Source organism: Lepidochelys olivacea, assembly GCF_965140295.1.
Source record: "Lepidochelys olivacea isolate rLepOli2 genome assembly, chromosome: 25".
Taxonomy (NCBI): Eukaryota; Metazoa; Chordata; order Testudines; family Cheloniidae; genus Lepidochelys; species Lepidochelys olivacea.
The window spans coordinates 4,873,628-4,894,312 of NC_140435.1; the positions used below are offsets into that span (position 1 = coordinate 4,873,628).

The 20,685-nt window shown below is 46.6% G+C and overlaps 1 protein-coding gene across 1 annotated transcript in view; it reads right to left on the reverse strand.

The window, feature by feature from the left end:
* LOC311512929 (excitatory amino acid transporter 5-like) overlaps window positions 1-14,210 on the reverse strand; it is a gene marked incomplete at its 5' end in the record, with an annotated part of 77,231 nt that extends 63,021 nt beyond the window's left edge. Inside the window, 2 exons of the mRNA XM_084614386.1 lie at window positions 3,631-3,710; window positions 14,034-14,210. Of these exons, the coding sequence (XP_084470512.1) occupies window positions 3,631-3,710; window positions 14,034-14,210 (257 nt within the window). The remainder of the gene's footprint in view (window positions 1-3,630; window positions 3,711-14,033) is intronic.
* Window positions 14,211-20,685: the final 6,475 nt, after the last annotated feature.

Genomic DNA, 20,685 nt, shown 5'->3' on the forward strand with positions numbered 1-20,685 from the left:
CCTCCAGATCATTTATGAAGATATTGAACAAAACCGGCCCCAGGACCGACCCTTGGGGCACTCCACTTGATACAGATGCACTGACTCGGTAGACAGGAAAAGCCCCGTGAACTTTTGAATTTCATTTCCTGTTTGGCTAGTGTGGTGAGCTCATCAGCAGAGGTGACCATGCAGAGCTCTTCAGCACAGGTGACAATGGAGTCCCAGAATCACAAAAGAGCTCCAGCATGGACCGAAGGGAGGTACTGGATCTGATTGCTGTATGGGGAAACGAATCCATGCTATTAGAACTCCGTTCCAAAAGATGAAATGCCAAAATATTTGAAAAAATCTCCAAGGCATGAAGGACAGAGGCTATCACAGGGACCTGCAGCAGTGCCGTGTGAAACTTAAGGAGCTTAGGCAAGCCTACCAAAAAATCCAAGAGGCAAATGCCCGCTTGGGGTCAGAGCCCCAGACATGCCGCTTCTATGATGAGCTGCATGCAATTCTAGGGGGCACCCCTACCACTGCCCCACCCCTGTACGTGGACTCCTGCAAGGCGGGAGTCTCACGCAATAGGGATGAAGATTTTGGGGATGAGGAAGATGATGAGGAGGGGGAGGTTGAAGATAGTGCACACCAGGCAAGCGGAGAAACCGTTCTCCCCGACAGCCAGGAACTGTTTATCACCTTAGAGCCAATACCCTGCCAACACTCCCAACCCGGGCTCCCGGACCTCGAAGGCAGAGAAGGCAGCTCTAGTGAGTGTATCTTTGTAAATATAATACACGGTTTAAAAGCAAGCATGTTTAATGATTAATTTGCCCTGAAGACTTGGGATGCATTCACGGCCAGTACAACTACTGGAAAAGTCTGTTAATGTGTCTGGGGATGGAGCGGAAATCCTCCAGGGACATCTCAGTGAAGCTCTCCTTGATGTACTCCCAAAGCCTTTGCAAAAGGTTTCTGGGGAGGGCAGCCTTATTCCGTCCTCCGTGGTAGGTCACTTTACCATGGCAGGCCAGTAGCATGTAGTCTGCAATCATTGCATAACAAAGTATGGCAGTGTATGGTCCCAGTGTTTGCTGACATTCAAGCAACATCTGTTCTTTATCTCTCTGTGTTATCCTCAGGAGAGTGATATCATTCATGGTCACCTGGTTGAAATAGGGGAATTTTATTTAGGGGACATTCAGAGGTGGCTGTTCCTGCTGGGCTGTTTGCCTGTGGCTGAACAGAAATCATCCCCGCTGTTACCCATGCGTTGGGGGGAGGGATAAAGTGATCATCCCAGAGAATTGTGTGTGGGGGGAGGGGGGGTTAGTTGGGTTTGTGCTGCATGTTAACCCGAAAACCGCAGCCCCTCCTTTTAAATGGCCAATCCAACGGGTGCTTGGTATGGGAAATGGGGGCGCTGCTGTTTGAAACCATTCCCACATGGTAGGAAGGTTAAAGAAGCCAAAAGACTGTGGCTTACCATGGCTGTCTGCAAGCCGAATTCTGTTGCCCGCCGGCCCTGCATGTGTGATCTCTCACACTATACCGGCAGGCCCTTGATATAAGAGGCAAAATGCGACCTTGTAAAGAAACCACACGTGCTATGTAATGTTAACAGCTTGGCTCACCATCAAAGAGTCTACCCATTGTTCTCTAAAATGTCTCTTTTTAAAGACTAATCTCCCTTTTTTCCCTCCTGCAGTGGCAAATGTTTCAATGCTCCCCCTATCATCTCGGTCCCAGAGGCTATCAAAGATTAGAAGCCGAAAAAAACGCACTCACAATGAAATGTTCTCTGAACTCATGCAGTCCTCCCATGCTGAAAGAGCCCAGCACAATGCATGGAGGGAGACAATGTCAGAGTCCAGGAAAACACAAAATGAAGGTGAGGAGAGGAGGGACGAGCGAGAGGAGAGGAGGGACGAGTGACAGGAGAGGTGGCATCAGCATGATGAGAGGAGGCAGGATGCAATGCTGTGGCTACTGGAGAATCAAACTGATATGCTCCAGCGTATGGTTGAGCTACAGGAAAGGCAGCAGGAGCACAGACCGCCACTGCAGCCCCTGTGTAACCAATCGCCCTCCTCCCCAAGTTCCATAGCCTCCTCACTCAGACGCCCAAGAATGCGGTGGGGGGACCTCCTGGCACCCAACCACTCCACCACAGAGGACTATCCAACAACAGAAAGCTGGCATTCAATAAGTTTTGAAATGCAGTGTGGCCTTGTCCTTCCATCCTCCCCTCCTCCTCCACCCCACCCAGTGCTTCCCTCCTCCCTCACCCCTCCCGGGCTACCTTGGCAGTTATCCCCCCATTTGTGTGACAAATTAATAAAGAATGCATGATTTTGAAACAACAATGACTTTATTGCCTCTGCAAGCGGTGATCAAAGGGAGGCGGGGAGGGCGGTTTGCTTACAGGGAAGTAGAGTGAACCACGGGGGCGGGTTTTCATCAAGAAACAAACAGAACTGTCACACCGTAGCCTGGCCAGTCATGAAACTGGTTTTCAAAGCTTCTCTGATGCGCCGTGCGCCCTGCTGTGCTCTTCTAACTGCCCTGGTGTCTGGCTGTGCATAATCAGCGGCCAGGCGATTTGCCTCAACTTCCCACCCTGCCATAAATGTCTCCCCCTTACTGTCACAGATATTGTGGAGCACACAGCAAGCAGTAATAACAATGGGAATATTGGTTTCGCTGAGGTCTAACTGAGTCGGTCAACTGCGCCAGCGTGCTTTTAAAAGTCCAGATGCACATTCTACCACCATTCTGCACTTCATCGGATGCATAGAATGGAACATACAGTAAGAAGCTATATATATATATATATATATATATACAGAGAACATGAAACGGTGGAAGTAGCCATACCAACTGTAAGAGGCTAATTAATTAAGACGAGCTATTATAAGCAGGAGAAAAAAACTTTTGTAGCGACTTACCTAGCTGTGAGGATGGCAGTGAGTCGACCGCTGCCGCTCCCCCATTGACTCTGCTTCCGCCTCTCGTGAGCTGGAGTTCCAGAGTCGACTGGGAATGCATTCAGGGATCGATTTATCGTGTCTAAACGAGACACGATAAATCGATCCCCAATAGAGTAAACTCTGTTCTGTTGCACGAAAAGGAGAAGGAAAGAAACCTGCATCTTCTGGATTCCTACTTTTCCGGTATCAACTTTAAAGTATCACCATCACAGAGCTGTTGAAACTGTTTTTACATTTCTGCATTTCCTTTTCACATGTTGATGATTTATTAAGTGACAATTAATTTGAGGATGTTACTACTTGTTCCCCATCTTCTCAGGACTTATCACCATGAAAAAAAGAATAGGAGCAGTGAGATTGGAAAGGCGGCAGAGAAGTACTTTCAGTAAGTAAACTCCATGTTGGAGTTTGTTACAGCATACTTAAAAATGGGCACAAATATGCTTCTGATAAGTCATGCCTGAATTAATATAAATATATATATTACAATGTCAATGCATGCAAATGTGCAACCTACTGATCCTTGGTTAGAGGATGGTTTCAGGATCTGAGTGTCTCCCTCTATCCGGCTTTGTAAAGAGGATGGGTTGGCTCCTGTAAATACATTTGCTCAGCACAATTTAATAAAAGTGACTTTTTATTCTTAAAGTAAGAGAATTGTTCTTACCTAGAAGTAATGAGGGGTAGAATCAGCATTTTTAACATCCTCATAAGGAGCTCTCCAGGAAAAGAAAAGTATTGCTTCTCCTGTGTAAAGAACAAAGATTGATCAGGCAGGAGAATCAGCTGGCAAGATGTAAATAATGGAAATATACACATTGTTCAAAGATAGAAAAATTACAGATTCTCATTCTTGCAACAGATCCCTAATTCCAACTTTGTATCTTTTTTAAAATCTGTTCTCTCCCCCCCACCCACCCCCATTGTCCAGAAATGAATCTTTTGGGCTTATCTGGTTTTATGCTATATAGGGGAAATATACTGGGACTGGCAATATGGACAACAAATAGAGTGTAATAAAATGAAGGCAAAGATGGAAAAGGATGTTAGACTACTGCACTTGAAGGAGTCATTGGAAGTACACTGTCCCCATGGTCCTGTAGCAATAATCAGAATCACTTTCTCAACAACTATTAGTAATATTAATTCCTGGACATTGTTGGTTATAGATGTAAGCAGGGTCTGAATGAATTCTTCCTTGACATCTAGCTGAGAGGGGGAGAGACTTCAAGAACAAACTGTATTTACATGTTTCAGAGTAGCAACCGTGTTAGTCTGTATCCGCAAAAAGAAAAGGAGGACTTATGGCACCTTAGAGACTAACAAATTTATTTGAGCATAAGCTTTTGTGAACTACAGCTCACTTCATTGGACGCATGAACATGAACACACCTACTCCGCTGAGATATCCAGCAGATAGAGTGGTGTAATCAACTTTGTTTGGTGTTGGCTTACAAATCACTTTAGTACTGAATGCAGGGGTAGTGAAATGCTGTTACCAGTGTTATTATTGTATGGATAAAGGGGAGTAGAACTGTGCTTAAGGTGTCCCAAATGAGGGGGGGTCACCCTCAGCTGAAAGGACCTCATTAAGCCAGGGGCTCGAATGCCAGAGCCCTGGGAAGGTAAGAAGGGTGGGGACAGGTATCCTAGCTAAAAGGATTGTACACCCTCCCCAAGGGTTCCCCTGGTCTGGTTTAACCTGTTCCTTCCCACTGTTCAAAGAAAGAGCTAAATAGGCTTCATGAGGAGCCTCTTTTGTTATTTTAAATGCTCCATCACTGAGAGCTGAAATCAGTTGAGATGGGGCAGTGTCTCTGCCCAGCCTTCAAAGAGCTGAAAATCACTAAGAGAGGGATGTGCAGAGGTCACAGCAGAGAGGCAGGTGGTAGCAGAAGGCGACTAACAGTGGGCTGGGGAATGAGTGGCTGGAGAGGTGGTTAGAAGAACGAGCAGCTAGTGAGGTTGCTGCTGGCTCCACCTGGCAGAAGGGTTACATGCTCTCAAGAAGTTGGGCCTTATTTGCATATGTAAAACAGGCAATTGCAAGTGACATCAAGTGCAATTGGGTGCAACCTTTTCACTAGTTGCCCAATGCACAAAATAAATTGTAGATCCACATGAGGGAGCAAAAGTAATCTGGTAAGCATATTGGTCTGGTCATCTATGTATTCAAAACTTTGAGACGCAACATAGGTGTCAGTCAGTGTTCTGGGTACCAACCCCATGCATTAAAAATCATAACATGAACGTGACTAAAGGACTGCCTGTAAATAGATCTGCCTAAGTGCCCCTCCCCCAGCATCCTTAATGAAGGAGGAACTATGGGCTTTGCAGCATGCCTGGAAGAGTAACAAAACTGGGATCTGGTAGACAAAGGCAGGGAGCAAGTTCCAAAAGCAAGAACCCTGCATGGATGACATCCTGCCAGTGGCTACGTCTCCTGTGTATCGAGGGTGTTCCAGTGCCTTTGGTGACCTCAACTGTGGCAGCGTGTCCTGGGGAGAAAGGCAGTTTCTCAGGTAATCAGGTTCCATTTAGGGTTTTATAGGTTAAAATCAACACCTTTAATTCTACTCTGAAGCTTATTGCACACCAGTGAATATCGCGGAGCACTGGTCTTATGAGTTCCCAGCATGCAATTCCACTTGAGTGGGCTGCAGCATTTTTCACTAGCTTCAGTTTCTGAATAGTTCCAAGGAAAAGCCCCATGTACAGCATTTTACAGCAATCTAATTTTGAGATGACAAAGATCGGGATAACTGTGGCATGGTCACTATTGGAGAAAAGGTCACATTCGTCTTACCAGGTGCAGATGAAGTGCTCTTCGCGATGGCCATTAGTGTCCTGCAGGTGCAACTCAGGATCTAACACACAGAATCATCATAGAATCATCAAATATCAGGGTTGGAAGGGACCTCAGGAGGTCATCTAGTCCCACCCCCTGCTCAAAGCAGGACCAATCCCCAATTAAATCATCCCAGCCAGGGCTTATTTAAGCACCTCTTCACATTTTAATCTAGGTGACAAACCGTGACACTAAACTGAATCACTGGGTTTATGTGTCTGAAGGCTGATTGAAAAGCTCGGTGTTCTGGTCTAATGCTATGTTCTCTTTTGGGTAAAAATAAATAAAATCCAAACAAAGCAGAAACATTTTGTTCTGGCATTTTTGAAATACAACAGTGACTTTTAGACTTGAAATAACTTTTCATTTAGAATTTTATTTGATTTTTCATTTAGTAGCTTTAAAAAGCCAAAAAAAAAAAAAAAAAAGCACAACCCTTGAGAATGAAACAAAGCATTTGGTTTAACCCAAAACATTTTTTCCTCAATTTTTTGTTTTGCCTCCAAACCAAAAAAGTTGATTATTTGCACAGCTCTACCCTGGAAATAGAGGTGCCTAAGGCAGGCCAGGCCTTTCTCACAAAAAATGGGGGGAGAGGTTCCCCCTGCACTCAATAGCCTAGTGATTAAAGCATTTACCTGGTACGTAGGAGGCCCAGGTTCAAATTCCTCCTCTGCCTGACTTATAGCAGGGAATTAAATGCAGGTCCCCCACCTCCCAGGTGAGTGTCCTACTCACTGGGCATTTTGGGCCTGGGCCTCTCTCAATCGCTCCTGTTAGAGCTGTTCCACTTTGCATCAAATACTTGAATCATAGAAGATTAGGGTTGGAAGAGACCTCAGGAGGTATCTAGTCCAATCCCCTGCTCAAAGCAGGACCAACACCAAATAAATCATCCCAGCCAGGGCTTTGTCAAGCCTGCCCTTAAAAACCTCTAAGGAAGGAGATTCCACCACCTCCCTAGGTAATCCATTCCAGTGCTTCACCACCCTCCTAGTGAAATAGTGTTTCCTAATATTCAATCTAAGCCTCCCCCACTGCAACTTGAGACCATTACTCCTCGTTCTGTCATCCGCTACCATTGAGAACAGCCAAGCTCCATCCTCTTTGGAACCCCCTTTCAGGTAGTTGAAAGCAGCTATCAAATTCCCCCCCATTCTTCTCTTCTAAATAATCCCAGTTCCCTCAGCCTCTCCTCATAATTCAAATGTTCCAGCCCCCTAATCATTTTTCAGAGTAACAGCCGTGTTAGTCTGTATTCGCAAAAAGAAAAGGAGTACTTGTGGCACCTTAGAGACTATTATGCTCTAATAAATTGGTTAGTCTCTAAGGTGCCACAAGTACTCCTTTTCTTTTTGCTAATCATTTTTGTTGCCCTCCACTGGACTCTTTCCAATTTTTCCACATCCTTCTTGTAGTGTGGGGCCCAAAACTGGAGACTATACTCCAAATGAGGCCTCACCAATGAGGAATAGAGGGGAATGATCACGTCCCTCAATCTGCTGACAATGCTCCTACTAATGCAGCCCAAAATGCTGTTAGCCTTCTTGGCAACAAGGGCACACTGTTGACTCATATCCAGCTTCTCATCCACTGTAACCCCTAGGTTCTTTTCTGCAGAACTGCTGCCTAGCCACTTGGTCCCTAGCCTGTAGCGGTGCATGGGATTCTTCCATCCTAAGTGCAGGACTCTGCACTTGTCCTTGTTGAAACTCATCAGGTATTTTTTGACCCAATCCTCTAATTTGTCTAGGTCCCTCTGTATCCTATCCCTCCCCTCCAGCGTATCTACCACTCCTCCCAGTTTAGTTTAGTGTCATCTGCAAACTTGCTGAGGGTGCAATCCATGCCATCCTCCAGATTATTAATGATTATTAATGCTCAGTCACTTCAATTATACATTTGACCTACTGGCTTTATGGCTTCAGCCTTAAATTTCTCTTTTCATTTTAGTTTTTGTTACACTAAAGTGCAGGGAACAAACAATAACTAATGTATATTTGCTAAGGATTTCTGGAACAATGTAAGTCATAAGATATTTTTGCAGCAGTACAGAAAAAGAATTAAATCACTAGGCCAATTTTACCCCTGGTGTAATTTCACTGGAGTCAATGGAATTACAACAGATTAATTATACCCCTAGCTTTCGAAGTGCAACAATATGCTATACCTTTCAATACCACACTATATACAATACAGTATAGCATACCTTCCAATACCCCACTGTACACAATATGCCAAAACTTTCCAGCCCACCACTGTCTACACTACAGCATACCTTCTAATACCCCACTCTGTATGCAGTATTTTCAGAGCTTGTAATTTATAAGCCCCTATTAGGTATCCACATATTGTAAGAGAAATAATATTGAAGTATGTATCCATGTAACATGCAGCCACAGCAGTCATGGGTGCAATAAGGTGACACTCAGGATCACTGCACGGCTGTTGTGTATTTGCACCTGGTGGGAGACAGCAGCTAACAACACTTTGTCCTTATCATTTCTTGGCAAACGCTTTGCAGTGGAAACATTGCCATCAATGCTACTTTCTGTATTTCCAATGTGAGCATGAAGTGGCTCTCTTGTTGCATAGCAAGCCCACCACAATGTTACTCTGGGAATAGGGCGAATACGCTGTAGCCCTACAGCAAACCAATTGAATGAGGTGTGTCATAAATAAAAAGGGAAGGGTCACCACCTTTCTGTGTACAGTGCTATAAAATCCCTCCTGGCCAGAAGCAACATCTTGTTACCTGTAAAGGGTTAAGAAGCTCAGCTAACCTGGCTGGCACCTGACCCAAAGGACCAATAAGGGAACAAGATACTTTCAAATCTTGAGGGGGGAAAGGCTTTTGTTTGTGCTCTTTGTTTACATGGTTGTTCTCTCTTGGGACTGAGAGAGGCCAGACAGGAATCCATCTTCTCCAACCCATCCTAATCTAAGTCTCCAATATTGCAACCAGTATAGGTAAGCCAGGCAAGGCGGGTTGGTTTATCTTTTGTTTTATGTGAATTTTCCCTGTGTTAAGAGGGAGGTTTCTTCCTGTTTTCTGTAACTTTAAGGTTTTGCCCAGAGGGGGATCCTCTGTGTTTTGAATCGGGATACCCTGTAAAGTATTTTCCATCTTGATTTTACAGAGATGATTCTTTTACCTTTTCTTTAATTAAAATTCTTCTTTTAAGAACCTGATTACTTTTTCATTGTTCTTAAGATCCAAGGGTTTGGGTCTGTGTTCACCTATACAAATTGGTGAGGATTCTTATCAAGCCTTCCCCAGGAAAGGGGGTGTAGGGCTTGGGGGGATATTTTGGGGGAAGACATCTCCAAGTGGGCTCTTTCCCTGTTCTTTGTTTAAAACGATGGTGGCAGCATACGGTTCAAGGACAAGGCAAAGTTTGTACCTTGGGGAAGTTTTTAATCTAAGCTGGTAAGAATAAGCTTAGGGGGTCTTTCATGCCGGTCCCCACATCTGTACCCTAGAGTTCAGAGTGGGGAAGGAACCCTGACATGGTGGCAGAGCGGTGGGATCATTTTTAGATCATTTTGAACCAGAAGCACAGCAGGATTTTAAAAGGTTTTGTAAAAGGTGATTGCAGCTGCAGAGTCTGTCTCTCTGCCTGGGGGACAGAGCAGCAGGCATAACAAAAGGATTTTTCTGTAGCCTGAGACCAGCTATCAGAAAAAAAAAAAGGTATCAGGTTACAGCACAGCAAAATTTTACAAGCCAGGTTGCTTTTTTCTTTCTAACTCTCGGGTATAGCTAGGTTAAACACAGAGAGGTTAGAATGACAGAAAGCAATACCCAACAGAAACTGGAATTAGCCAGATCTGGGGCTGAGGAAAGACAAAAGGAACATAAAAGATGAGTAGAACTCAGACAGATGGAGATGGATGCACAAGCAGCCAAAGAAAATGAAAGGGAAGCTGCCCACAGGAGAGCTATGGAGGCAAAGGCTAAAAAAATGGAGGAGAAGAAAAAAGAGAGGAAGCATGAACTGGAGTTGGAGAAGGTAAGGGCTGAGCGGAATCTACTGGATAACCCAAACAATCCTTCCCCAACAATCCACAAATGGGAGCAACTATGTCCACAGTATGATGAATCCAGTGATATTGCTGAATATTTTCTCACCTTTGAGAGACTGTGCACACTCCATCAAATTCCTGAAACTCACAAGGTGACCACATTGGTCACAAAATTGACTGGAAGAGCACAGTACATATTCAATAAGATGCCTATTGAGGAGGCTTCTGACTATAATAAATTCAAGGATTTGGTTTTAAAACAATTTCAAGTTACACCTAAAACTTACAGAGTAAAATTTAGAGCCCTTAAGAAAGGACCTGGACTAAGTAATGTGGCTTATATAAACCAGATGAAGGATCTGTTAGATAAATGGGTCAAAGGAAGGGGGTAACTAGCATTGAAGGAATGTGTGATTTGATGACTCAGGAGCAATTCCTGAATATGTCCAAGGAGGATATAAAACAGTGTTTATGGGGTAAGAAAATGGACTCAGCAGAAAGTCTTGCTTCTTATGCTGATCAATACGAGCAGTCCCAGACCACCAGAGAGGCGGGGCAAACTGGAACAAAACAAGTGGAGGGAGGAGAGAGAAACAACCCTGGTTGCAGTTGAAACGGATACCAGAAGGGACACCCCCAGACCACACCCTACTACTGGGGGCAGCCCAAGGTCCCAACTACACCCCAAGGAACACTCCAGACACCTTATCATCCTGCCACACCGTTCTCCAGCAACCCACTTCGCCCCAGTGACCCATCAGCTCAACAATGTTTTAAATGTAACAAGCCGGGGCATGTAAAGGCCAACTGCCCCAAGAACTCCAACAGATTACAGTTCATTGCACCAGAATCACACCAGAGGTCCTCAGGCCCAGATACCTCCCAGATACCCTCAGAGCAGAGGGAAGCTGTGAGTGTGGGCAGGAAGAAGGTCACAGGGTGTAGGGACACCGGAGCACAAATGTCGGCTATCCATGCTTCCTTAATGGACCCCAATTTAGTCAACCCAGAGGTCCAAGTGATGATTCAACCTTTCAAGTCAAGTCCAGTTTGGCTAATGTACATGGCAGAGGGGCATTGCTGGCACCTGATGGCATATATCACATTGGTAGATGTGCGGGTGATCGAGCCTCTGATAGTGTGGCTGATGTGATTAGGCCCTATGATGGTGTCCCCTGAATAGATATGTGGACACAGTTTGCAACGGGTTTTGTTGCAAGGATAGGTTCCTGGGTTAGTGTTTTTGTTGTGTGGTGTGTGGTTGCTGGTGAGTATTTGCTTCAGGTTGGGGGGCTGTCTGTAAGCAAGGACTGGCCTGTCTCCCAAGATCTGTGAGAGTGATGGGTCGTCCTTCAGGACAAGTCATAGATCCTTGATGATGCTTTGGAGAGGTTTTAGTTGAGGGCCGAAGGTGATGTTTAGAGACTAACAAATTTATTTGAGCGTAAGCTTCACCCCCAACTAAAACCTCTCCAACGCATCATCAGGGATCTACAACCTGTCCTGAAGGACGACCCATCACTCTCACAGATCTTGGGAGACAGGCCAGTCCCCCAGTACTGTTCCTCACATGTTCTTGTCAACTGCTGGAAATGGCCCACCTTGATTATCACAACAAAAGGTGGGGGTTTTTTTCCCCTCTCTCTCCTGCTGGTAATAGCTCACCTTACCTGATCATCTTGTCACAGTGTGTATGGTAACATCCATTGTTTCATGTTCTCTATGTATATAAATCTCCCCACTGTATTTTCCACTGAATGCATCCGATGAAGTGAGCTGTAGCTCACAAAAGCTTATACTCAAATAAATTTGTTAGTTTCTAAGGTGCCACAAGTCCTCCTTTTCTTTTTGGGGAGGGGCATGTGACCATTCCTGCCCCTCCCTAGCATCACCTTTTATGGTAGCAATACCGCAACCCCCTCACGATAACCTTGTGACCCCCCCCCCCCAACTCCTTTTTGGGTCAAGGCCCCTACAGTTACAACACCGTGAAATTTCAGATTTAAATAGCTGAAATCATGAAATGCATGATTTTTTAAATCCTTGACTGTGAAATTGTCCAAAATGGAACATGAATTTGATAGGGCCCTAGCCCTGGGGCACATGGGCTCATTGGGCACGGGAACACAGCAAACTGAACCTCAGTGGGTCATTGGGCACAGACGCTCAGCAGGCAGGGAGACTCCCTCCAAAGCTCAGCAGATGTGTCAGATGGGGTGTCACTGGGCCCTGAGAATCACCAGGCTTGGGGCTTGCTCCACTTAAGTAACCAGCTTATCTCTGCTATGGGCAGCATGCTGGGAGACATAATTGAAGTGACAGACATTTCTAAATCCTGCCAGATTAAATAAGGTTGTTCCAGAATGAGCGGAGCTCTGAGAGGTAACAACCAAACAAAGGCGCCTCTCAGCTACCTAGCATCAGAGCCAGCTAAAATAATGCCTTTGTCAAAAATCGGGAGAGAGTTGTTGTATATTCTAAGAGAACCAATGAATCTAACACATATTTTTAACTTTATGTTATTCATTAGCACTGCATCAGAGCCAGATTCCTTGTCCATGGTCCAAAGGGTCCTGGGAAATGCTGAAAGATCGGATTAGTACATTACATTTTGGCTCAGTTAATTCCTCTACAAGAAGCTCACAGACAAGAGGCAGCATGATGGCAGGTATCAGAAATTGCTAAATTCTAATCCCACCTCTGCCACTGACTAGTGGTGTGGCTTTGGGCAAATCTCTTCATCTCAGTTGCCAGATCCCTATAATGGGGCTCACTATTTATTGACACACTTCCCAGAGCTGGTGGGAGGATTCCTCAGACTTTGGACAGAGATGTAAAGCGCTATGCATGTGCTAAGTACTATGACAACAGAACCTGGCTCATTTGCACAGTGGAGAAAATCCTGCCCCCAGCAGCGAGCCTGAGTAACTGAACCAGGAACAGGGCAGATGTGTGGAGAGGGGGTGGTGAAATGAACTATTCCCCAAGGCTGCTGTAGCTCCTTGGTGGAGTAACTTGGCGTAGCCTCTCCCAGGGAAAGACCAGACAGCACTGGGTAAGCTAGCCCTGCCTCTCCCCTTACCTACCCATGTCATAGAATCATAGAATCATAGAATATCAGGGTTGGAAGGGACCTCAGGAGGTCATCTAGTCCAACCCCTTGCTCAAAGCAGGACCAATCCTCAACTAAATCATCCCCCAGCCAGGGCTTTGTCAAGCCTGACCTTAAAAACCTCTAAGGAAGGAGATTCTACCACCTCCCTAGGGAATCCATTCCAGTGCTTCACCACCCTCCTAGTGAAAAAGTTTTTCCTAATATCCAACCTAAACCTCCCCCACTGCAACTTGAGACCATTACTCCTTGTTCTGTCATCTGCCACCACTGAGAACAGTCTAGATCCATCCTCTTTGGAACCCCCTTTCAGGTAGTTGAAAGCAGCTATCAAATTCTCCCCCCCCCCCATTCTTCTCTTCTGCAGACTAAATAAGCCCAGTTCCTTCAGTCTCTCCTCATAAGTCATGTGCTCCAGCCCCCTAATCATTTTTGTTGCCCTCCGCTGGACTCTTTCCAATTTTTCCACATCCTTCTTGTAGTGTGGGGCCCAAAACTGGACACAGTGTCCTACACCTATCTGCACACTGCCAGACAAGGAGCCCTTGCAGAACTGGGCTGCATACCATGCTGGCTTGCCCTGTCCCCACCTTGTGCAATGGAACTGCACTGGTTCCTCAGACAGGGACACCGCCCTAGCAGAGGGAGGGGCAGGGTTTGCCCCACTGTGAGTGAATGATTTCTGTAGATCAGTAAGTGGAGAAACGTTGAGACTGCATGGAGGATTCCCCACCAAAGGGGCCTTTAGTCTGGCAGTTGCAGTTTAGGTTGGATTCCTATGCAAACCTTCAGGCTGTGCCAATCAGTACCTTTTGTGAAAATAAATAAGCATTAGTTCTAAGAGAGCCTGCTAATGGGCTGGCTCTGCGGCTACAGCTCTGCTGGGGAGCAGGGATGAGATGAGCGGGTGTTTTCCTCTGCACAATTCATAGTGGGAGGTTTAATTTAGTGCGGCTTAACACATTTCTACACAAAAGAAGTGTTATAGCAACAGCTCCTTTACACCGAGGAGTTTGAAACATCCCCCCCCGCCTGTGATCCCACCCCAATTTTTTTGCCCATACAACGTGTTTCTGCCACTTACCAGCTCTGTCAGCTCCAGAACGCTTAGCGAAAATCCGAGCAGGCATCCAGTTACAACAGAGAGCATCGAAAGAGTCAAGAGGCCATTCTTTCTCCAGAAAGCTCGGATCCAGTTCCAGATGGCCGAGCAGCTAACGGAAAGTGAGTTTAACAAGGCTTTTTTAATACGTTCCCACATGATCCTCTTCAGAGGTCCAGAAAGTTCCACTCCGAGCAAAATGTCTCTTTGATGCTGCTAATATTCCCAAGGTTGCTAGCAGTCATCATTAGTGATCTTTCTTGTTCTGCAGAATCATTTCCCTTTGCCAGGTTCAGAACCCACCAGAAACCAGATCAGAATCAGAGAACTCTCTCTCACATAATACCAAAGGGAGAACCAGTGTTATACTGCTATTTGGGACCCATTCGCCTTAATGGAAAGTGACATGTTAGATTAGTTAATCCAAGCTTTCTAGCTGGCTGGAAGAAAGGTTGATGACAAAAACATGCATAGGTTAACCCCTTCATTGCTATGTGGTTGCACCAGGTACACTCTCCGCAGCGCTCCCCGTGGACATGGAATCAGAGAGGTTAGAGGACGTTCACACTGCCCAGGAAGCTAGTCCTGGATGGTCGATCCTACAGAGCTTTCACTGGGGTGTACGAGCTTTGCACAGGGTCACAGGTTGAGCGTCCCTGCGGTGGGTCACACACTGGGGCTTTAGTAGGCTGACAGCAGTGACTGGAACTTGGATCATGAGAACCGAGATCTGCACATTTCCTTCTTGGTCCCTAATATAACAAGGCCTGTCTGGGGCCTCTGGGTGCCCCTGCAATATCCTTGTTTCATCATAATTAGATCCTGCAGCTTTTGTTCTTACTGTAGCCCCAAAGTCCCACTGATGGATCAATATAAGGGTCTCTGCAGCATAAGAGAGATTTGCAAAACTAAGAATATTCACTATGATCATTAATAAGGCAAATCAAAGAATTAGAGTAGTACCAAGATCCCAACCTATACAACACCTAAGGGTGATGTGAAAGATACAGTCACCTGAGATATTACAAGATTTTCTAAAGCTATAATGCAAAGATAGGTTTCAGAGTAGCAGCCGTGTTAGTCTGTATTCACAAAAAGAAAAGGAGGACTTGTGGCACCTTAGAGACTAACCAATGTATTTGAGCATAAGCATCCAATGAAGTGAGCTGTAGCTCATGAAAGCTTATGCTCAAATAAACTGGTTAGTCTCTAAGGTGCCACAAGTCCTCCTTTTCTTAATGCAAAGATAAGTTTTCTTTAGGTAAAACACGGTATTGTCAGAAATGTGTGAACAGAGAGCTAAAACTGTGCAACTGTTAAGCTTAGCAAAGCCTGTTACAAGACAGATGGAAAATACCGAGGTCCACAGGAGGTCTTGTTAGGAGCAGTGTCCCTTGATGTAATCATATCTTAGGGCTTGCCTTCACTACAAAGTTAACTCAAGTCAACTTGAATCCTGTCCCCATGCTAAACCTCTTTGCTTGAGTAAGCTGGCTCACCAGGGGCATAGCCCAAGTGAGCATAATTTGTCGGCTGCTAACACAACCATTACGCAGCGTGAGCACAGGCTTGCTCCATGCCAGTGGTGCTCGTCCTTGAGTGCCTTCCAATAATCCCCCGTGTGCCCAGAAGGGTCAGAAAAGATCTGTCAGGGCTCATACATGATAAAAAGCCCAGAGAAGAGTTGTTGCAGGATAAGTATACAATTAAAGAATTAAAGTTAATTTAGCTTTGGTTAAGGAAATATATCTGTGCTCCAAAGAAAGACCCTGACTCAAGTAGAAGGAAGGCCTTGGGGAGAAAGGCAGTTGTAAATCTTATCTGGATTAAGACTGGAAATAAGGGGGAACTATCTCAGATTGGTTTTTAGACGGTCAATCATTGGCAATAACATCACTTTGTTGCCGGCACCCAGTTCCAAGAGGCTAAACAACAGCTAAAGTTGGTTCGTTACCCGGTGTGCTACACCCAATAATCACAACAGGGTGGAGAAGCAGAAAAGTTTATTTGCAGCTTCAAAAAGGTACAGGGAGATTTGAATCTCAAATCCTGTACACAGAGCAGGAAGTTACACAGGCTTTTATACATCCTTTTTCCCAGCATACTTATCCAACAGCAAGCTGCCCCAAGTATCCATATAGCCAGCCAATCCAGTTCCCAGCTAGTTCCCTGGTTCTCTGTATCATTTGTTAAACTATACATAAAGCTGCTTTATTCAGCATTGTTCTTCCATATCTGCCATGTGTGGCCTTGTTTAGTTTCAGGCAGTCTGACTCTGGAACATATTGTTGCAGATTCTCAGCATAACTGCTGTGTGTGCCTCCAGGCCGGGGGGCCAAGGACACTTGGGCCTAGTACGCAGAGCTGCTGCGAGTGCCTCAAGGCGGGAGGGGGGGCCAAGGACACCTGGGCCTAGTGCGAGGGGGCTTCATCGACACTCGTGGTCTTCCATCCCCTCGAGTTACCTAGTGGCCATGCCCCAGTGTCCCCAACAACTTGTTTGTTAAAGGGTATAAAGAGTAATTTCTGAAAGGGTTCATTGCTAATACCTGCCTGACCATGCTGGAGCTGACCAATAAGGGTCTAAGCACCTCTGGGGTTCGCCCATTTGTGAGTATCTTGGACAAATTCTTAGAAAATTTTTGTTACTGTTTGAGTGTAGTAAATTACTTATTAGTTAGGCTTTTTAGGCATGTTTAGAGCAGCTGCTCAAAGTACCATTTGGCCTTTGGATTTAATAAAGGAATTTACAGTTAAATTGGTGTTTTCCCATATTAATAGTGATTTCAAATATTATTAATAATTCCAACAGCCATGGTCTTGGGCCAGAATCACACACAGGGTCAAAGCAGTATCACAGGGAGAAGCCACGCCCAGGGTCAAAGCCAGAGTCGTGACTGGGGTTAGGACAAGGGAGCAGGAACTTGGTCTCGGGGGTCTGGCCAACAGGTGTTTGACAGGAACAGGAAGCTTTATGTTAAGAACTACTCAGCTGATCCCACTGAGTCAGCAGTAGCCTCTGTCGTGGGGCATCAGCGACAGTTTCCCGCAGTGGCCTTGCAGCCTGGTGGTGTAGTGAGTAAGGCTCCTACTTACTAAACCCACCAGCCTGGGGTCGAGACCTCTAGTGACTGTCACCTGCCCTCCCCCTGGAGAGGTACCTTCGGGTGAAGCTTTTTTCAGGGCGGCCCATGGTTTTGCAGGGGCATGAACATGATGGGCTGGCTCCAAGGACGTTCTTCAGGCCCCTAACCTCCGCAGTGAAGCAAACGGTGCGGCGCTTTCTGCGTCTGGGAACCCAGCACGTTCCGAAGTGCATAGTCCTTGTGGGCCTGGACGCGAATGGGGGGCAGCGGTAGTGGAACCAGATCATCCAGGAACAGCTTCAGGAGGCATCCATGAAATGCTGGATGGACCTTTCAGAATCGAGGGATCAATTCAAATGCCACCAGATTGATTTGCCGAAGAATGGGGTAAGGGCCTGTGTTTCAGTTGCCCAATTTGTGTGCAGATTGGCCAATCTAGACATTTAGTGGACAGCCGTACTTTTTGACCATCCTTCCGAGGTGGGGCCTCTTGGCAGTTTTTGGCAGTGTGACATTTGTAGGCTATTTTGGCAGCTTCTACATCAGGGGTGGGCAAACTTTTTGGACCAAGGGCCACACTTGGGAATAGAAACTGTATGACAGGCCATGAATGCTCACAGAATTGGGGTTGGGGTTTGGGAGAGGGTGAGGGCTCTGGTTGGGGATGTGGGCTCCAGGGTGGGGCCAGAAATGTGGAGTTCAGGAGGGGACTCGGGGCTGGGGTGGGGGAGTAGGGTGCAGGGTTGGGGGTGGGGCTGGGCATGAGGAGTTTGGGGTGTAGGAGGGTGCTCTGGGCTGGGACCGAGGGGTTCAGAGGGTGGGAGGGGGATCAGGGCTGGGGCAGGGGGTTGGGATGTGGGAAAGGGTTGATGCCCCGGCTGGGGGTATGGGTTCTGGGGTGAGGCTGGGGATGAGGGGTTTGGGGTGCAGGAGGGTGCTCTGGGCTGGGATCAAGGGGTTTGGAGGGCGGGAGAGGGGTCAGGGCTGGGGCAGGAGTTGGGCCATGGGGAGGCTCAGGGGTGCAGGGTCTGGGCGGTGCTTACCTCATGCGGCTCCCGGAAGCAGCGGCCATGTCCCCTCTCCGGCTCCTCCACGGAACCAAGGCCAGGTGGCTCTGCGTGCTGCCCTGTCTGCAGGCACTGCCCCTGCAGCTCCCATTGGCCGCAGTTCCTGGCCAATGGGAGCTCTGGGGGTGGCGCTTGTGGTGGGGGCAGCATACAGAGTGAAGCCCCGTGACTGCCCCTACACATAGGAGCTGGAGTGGGGCCATGCCGCTGCTTCCGGGGGCAGCATGAAGTGGTCCCTGACCCTGCTCCCTGGCTGGAGCGCCAGAGTGCCGGAGCAGGGCAAGCCCCTGACCCCGCTCCCCAGCGGGAGCTCGAGGGCCGGCTTAAAACGGCTGGCGGGCCGGATCTGGCCCACAGGCCATAGTTTGCCCACCCCTGCTCTACGTGCTCCTTTAGGTTAGGATCTTATGAATAGACTGTACCGGATCTGAGGCAGCAGAAACTGCCACAGGTGGTGGGGGACAGAGGGATGGAGCCATGGATGAAAACCATACTTGGAGTAAAAAGGACTGAATTTGGTAGAAGCATGTTTTGCATTATTATAAGTAAATTCGGCTAATGGGAGTAATGCAATGTAGTGATTTTGGCATTGGTTCAGCAAACTGTGTAGCTACTGCTCAAGTACCTGGTTGACTTGTTTTGATTGGCCAGCTGTCTGGGGCTGATGGGAGGTGGATGTATGAGAACGGACATCCAGGAGGTGAAACGTTTCCTTCCAAAACCTGGATGTCAACTGAGAGCCCCAATCTGCGGTAAGATGATTGGGGAGACTATGGAGTTGAAAAGCATGCATAATTAGGAGTTGTGGGTAGTATCTGTGTTCGAGAGGTGTACACGTGGAAGAAGATGCACCATTTTGGTGAGCTGATCGAATATGGCTAATATGATATTGTGTTGTTCTGCTTCTGTACGACTAAGAAATCAAGAGTTATATCTGACCATGGTCAGGAAGAGGTTTTGGATGGTATCAGGCTGAAAGACTTGCTTTTGGAGGTCTTAGAGTGCAGGTGTCATAGGACCTCACATCATCCTGCATCTGCAGCCACCAGAATGAGCGAGCTACTGCACGCCAAGTCTAGGACTGTCCAAACTGACCCACCCAAGGGGTGGCATGGTGAATGTGCAGTACCTCGAGTCACAGGGGACCCTCGGGGATATACAGGTGGTCATTAACATAGAAGAGCTTGTCGGACCAGAAGTAATGGTGTAGGGTGGTTCCAAGGAGGCCCTCCTTGGATAATGTTACGAGCTTTACAAAAGGACCATGAGGAAGAGCTACTTGACGTGAGGTAAAGAAGCCCGATGACAGTTCCACAAAGGCAAAGGTGTGGTTTTACTATGTTGGGTGGTGGTTCTTCGGGATTCACAGGTTCCATATAGTTATCTCCCTTCCGTGAAAGGGCATCTGCCTTACCCTTTTTGTGGCCTGGGCAGTAAGCGATTGTGAAGTCAAACCTTGAAAAGAACAAGGCCCAGCATAACAGCTGCTGATTCACAGCCTTGATGGATCATATATATTCCAGGTTTTTGTGATCTGTTAAGACTAGTATGGGGTGTTTTGCCCCTTTGAGGTAGAGTTGCCATGTCTTGAGCCCTGCCTTGATTGTGAGTAATTCCTTGTCAGCTATTTCATAATTGCATTCAGCTGAAGTAAGTTTTTTGGGGGGTGGGGGGAAGGACAGGGATGCATCTCCTGTTGGGACCCCGTTCTTTGGGACAGTACCGCCCCAATGTCTACATCAGAGGCATCAGTTTTAAGGATAAAAGATTGGTTGGGGTCAGAGTGGGCTAGCACTGGGGCTGAGGTGAAGTCTACCTTCACAAGTTCAAAAGCTCGACAGGCCTCAGGAAGTCAGTGAAATTTAGCAGGTTTATGAAGGATGGTGGTTATGGGAAATGTGACGTTTGAAAAGTCTGAGATAAATCTATAGAAGTTGGCAAATCCCATGAATTTCTGAATGTGTCAAATAATCCAGAGCTCTGCCCAGTCCTGAGCCGCTGACACCTTCTGAGGATCCATCCATAGCCCTCCTGCTGATGGATGAACCCCAAAAATGTGAGGATCACTTATTGAATTGCTCTTTTCCAGCTTTGCGCACAACTCATGCTGGTGTAATCTTGTGAGAACTTTGCAGACATGTTGGTCATGGCTTGCTTGGTCACTGGAGTATATTACGGCAGGTTTCAGAGTAGCAGCCGTGTTAGTCTGTATTCGCAAAAAGAAAAGGAGTACTTGTGGCACCTTAGAGACTAACCAATTTATTTTGTGCTCATGAAAGCTCATGCTCAAATAAATTGGTTAGTCTCTAAGGTGCCACAAGTACTCCTTTTCTTTTTGGAGTACATTAGAATATCATCCAGATATGCAACCACATTTTGGTCTAGGATGCCTCAAAGAATGTTGTTAATTAGGTACTGAAAGGCGGCAGGGTATTAGTATCTTTATTTGTCTTGCAGTGGTGCCTAGAGGCCCCAGCCAAG